The 3,724-nt window shown below is 38.6% G+C and overlaps 2 protein-coding genes across 2 annotated transcripts; both read right to left on the bottom strand.

Annotated features, from left to right (window-relative positions):
• Positions 1–847: 847 nt before the first annotated feature.
• Positions 848–1,472, bottom strand: LOC114282037 (uncharacterized). Its single transcript, XM_082876716.1, has 2 exons — positions 1,126–1,472; positions 848–1,019 (listed from the first exon to the last, which is right to left on the bottom strand). Exons 1-2 carry the CDS (start codon positions 1,470–1,472, stop codon positions 848–850), a joined length of 519 nt encoding a protein of 172 aa, XP_082732842.1.
• A 297-nt stretch (positions 1,473–1,769) lies between these two features.
• Positions 1,770–3,403, bottom strand: LOC114282039 (uncharacterized). The gene is made up of 4 exons (XM_082876718.1): positions 3,119–3,403; positions 2,767–3,003; positions 2,466–2,626; positions 1,770–2,376 (listed from the first exon to the last, which is right to left on the bottom strand). Exons 1-4 carry the CDS (start codon positions 3,401–3,403, stop codon positions 1,770–1,772), a joined length of 1,290 nt encoding a protein of 429 aa, XP_082732844.1.
• Between the last annotated feature and the right edge of the window lie 321 nt (positions 3,404–3,724).

Consider the following 3,724-nt stretch of genomic DNA (forward strand, 5'->3'; position numbering starts at 1 on the left):
TTAGAGGTGTCACAGCAAGCTGATATAGAGTGATGTATCAGTATCTTGATCAGATATGGAAAAGTTAGGATAATCATGTTTTATCTGCTCAGAGGAGGAGTATCCCAGTCAGACGTTTGGCTGACTGTGTTGATGGTTACATGCAGTGGTATACAAACATCACACACTTATATATCCAGAACCCCACACATCGGTCTAGTTTTGACCCACTTGCACATGATAGTCGATCTGATGTGCAGGACACTGAGGTATGACAATATTACGCACACATCATTTAATTTTATTTTTTTTTAGGATGGCATGTGCTAATTACAATTGTATTTGTTCTTAATGCAGCGTATTGATCATGCACTACGGATTGCACATCCTATCATTGAGGCGTGCCATGATGCTAGTGTTCGTGAGCCAGACAGGTTATATGAGGCCATTGAAAGGATGTCACGTGTTCTTCAGGGTCAACAAATTGATGAGGCCGGACCTATTTCTATTCCATTTCGAACATACAATCGTAGGAGACGAGTATATGACAGGTAGTTGGTTTTGTGATAATCTTGTTTTGTTATTTTGTAATGGAAAAGAAGTACTCTTTTGATGTTTTTGTTGTTTTGTAATGAACAAAAATTACTCTACTAGTATTTTGTAACGAACAAGTATTCATGGTTTGTATTTTTGGTAATCAACGGGAAGTATTGTGCCAATGCATTTGATACACCGCAATGAACAAGTACTACCATGTGCATTATATTAACTCAAAGCTTAATCCAACTCAACTATTTAAATGCTAATCCACAAAAATGTATCGGTTACTATTTAAATTGCATCACTACAACTCAACTCACATACATCATTACTCATCAAGGTTAACACAATCAAATATCTCTCTAGTAGCTGCCCCTGAATGAACAACTTCTTTAAAATGCTCAATTCGGCGATTATATGCAGTATCCCATCCAGCTGCACAAGAATGATGAAACTTGCACCAATTGGTAGCTATTGGTGGAACTGGATGACATGAACTCCTACATTGACACAACTATAAGTATGAGAGCGATGCAGTGCAAAATGATAAATGTATTACACAAATCATAATGCTATACCTGGACAAAATGATTCCCATTAACAAACCCAATAGCAATCTCACGCCATTGAAGTTGTGATATTGGCACTGATCGTAGGGGGAGGAAAGTAAGGCATTGTTGTGCAGATAAGTGGTAAAATACCACATTATAACAAGATGCAATAAGATGACCCATGTCAGGCATAGTCATCCAACGGTGATACCCTGGATTGGGCTCAAAGTATGATAGAATATGGGTCAGCTCTTCAATCCTGTCATGTGAACCATATAGATGAGTGTAATGGTCTACGTGTGTGTGCAATTCCTGTAGGAAATCACGCCTGACTTGACCCCATTCAGCCTCTGTAAGCCCTATCAAGCCAGCAATGGCCCTAACCTCAATTGCCATCGGCATCTACATCCTTGATAAGACGTATGTAAGGCTTCAATCCAACTGGAAGGGCATCAACATATGAATAAGTCGTACTTGTACGCGTCCGATATACCTATTCAACAGGGAAGACATCAACACATGAACAACAAAACACGTAATTTATCATAAACAAAAATGTAAGTAAAAAATGATTACATGTACCTACTCTTTTGCAAGCCATTTTTTATGTACTTTGACAGAATCTTGTGTGGGGATCTGGGTGCCCATAGGTGAGTGGCTATCATGTCCAGACTGAACTAGCTCAAATGTACATGGGTCTCAATGCGTAGATACATCTATCTTCTTATGTCCCTTACCTCGAGGGTTGGGCTTCACATCCGGCTCAATGAGAAAACTACTTTGCGGATCTGCAATCTCTCCTAACTTATGCAGAATTTCCAACTGTGTAGTGTAATCAGATGCATTAAATCGCTTAAGTATGAGATCAAACTTTGGTTCACACCTCAATTCCACTTTATCATTCTTCAACTTTTGTACTACCTCAAGAGTCCTCCAGTGTGGGTTAATGCTATCAAGTGGTATTGAACGACCCTGCCGGATGTAATCCGCAATCTCATGGGCACACGGTAACCCATGTGTTCGTCGAACAACACATCCACATACTGAAGCATCAATGCCAACATCATTCGCTCGCTTACTCTCCACTAAGACATGATCTAATGCAGTAATAGAGATATTGCCTCGGAGCTCTCTAAAATGGGATGGTTTGAACTGGTGTTGTAGAATGGTTAAACTCTTCTCAAACGATGCCTTAATATTAACATGCTGCAACTCAAGCAAACTGTGGATCTTGGTCCAAGAACACTCAAAATTTACTTGGTTAGAACCAAGTTGCCGTTTCAGTTTTGCATGTGCAGTTTCAACCCTGTGTACAATGGAAACAAGTAGCATAATCAAGTTTAAATAATCAAAATCATAATCCGTAATAGTGTAAGGTAGTCAAATATATATTACCTATTGGTTGTAACATTCCCAAAGTGCATACAACTATCTGTCCATACGGCAACAAACTTATCCTTATATGGAACTAACCAACTATGTGACACATATTGCACTGCCTCAGGATATGTATCAAAATCCGCAAGTAGCCTAGCAAGATGTTCATTATATTCAAGCTCAGTTGAAGTACTAAGAAATTCCATAAAGAGATAAACTTGTCCCATTCCTCCTTACTCTTAAACATTTTCTTGCATTTCGCCAGTACATTTCTACTAATATGCCATCGGCATAATAAATGTCGAGATGTAGAAAATACCCCGTCAATAGCATTCATCAAAGCAAGCTCCCAGTCCGTGACAATCACCTCAAGAATAACAATGTCATCCAAGAGACTACGCAATGTAGTTAACACCCAAACGTAGTTATCAATTTGCTCAAATTGGAGATATGCAAAGGCTACGGAGAATGACATATCAGTGGATGTCACTCCAACTATCTCAAGAAGAGGAAGACAATATCGATTTTTCTTATATGTGCAGTCCATGATCAACACCTTTGGAAATGAACGGAGCAAATCTATACTGACAGGATGTGCCCAAAACAAGTCTGTCACAATCATTGTGTTGTTGTCACACCTATGCCGCTCAATGTAATTATGTTTTTCTAACTCCACCCAACAAATGTTGCATTTGTGATCTCCCAGCTTTCTTAATAACATTATTCCTATGACGTACATTGTAAATGGTTTTCATAGTGGTTACATTCAAAGCATTCTTTCGTTTCAATGTAACCAAAATCTCTTTCGGTTTGACCAAGCTTTTGGACATATCCACTAATAATGATGTTTCCTCCTCAGATAATCTCCCTGCAAATGAATGTCCTTCAAAATGTTTAGCAGGAGCATGGTTATGCATTCCACATGCTACATCTACCATCCAATCATCATCAGCCATCAACTTATGAGCCCTTAACTCAAAGGGACACCCGCATTTCTTTGTACCTGTTATCTTCACAATTTTTTTTTGCTCGAATCATCTCCTTTTAATTTCTTATGAGCTCTGTATTGAGCACTTCTCTCACAAGCACAAAATATCCTTGGTGTCCTATGACCACCACCATAGTCTGATGTCTTGATGACAATCACAAACCCATTTTTCCTTTCAACATCCCGTACCCAACCGAGTAATTCTTCATTGCTCTTGAAAACCTACAAGTCAAATTCAACAAAGTCATTAAACATCCGAAAAGCAAAAGAAAAAAATACTAATTTTCGA

Source organism: Camellia sinensis, chromosome 6 (genome assembly GCF_055761805.1).
Source record: "Camellia sinensis isolate YWXY chromosome 6, ASM5576180v1, whole genome shotgun sequence".
Classification (NCBI taxonomy): domain Eukaryota; kingdom Viridiplantae; phylum Streptophyta; class Magnoliopsida; order Ericales; family Theaceae; genus Camellia; species Camellia sinensis.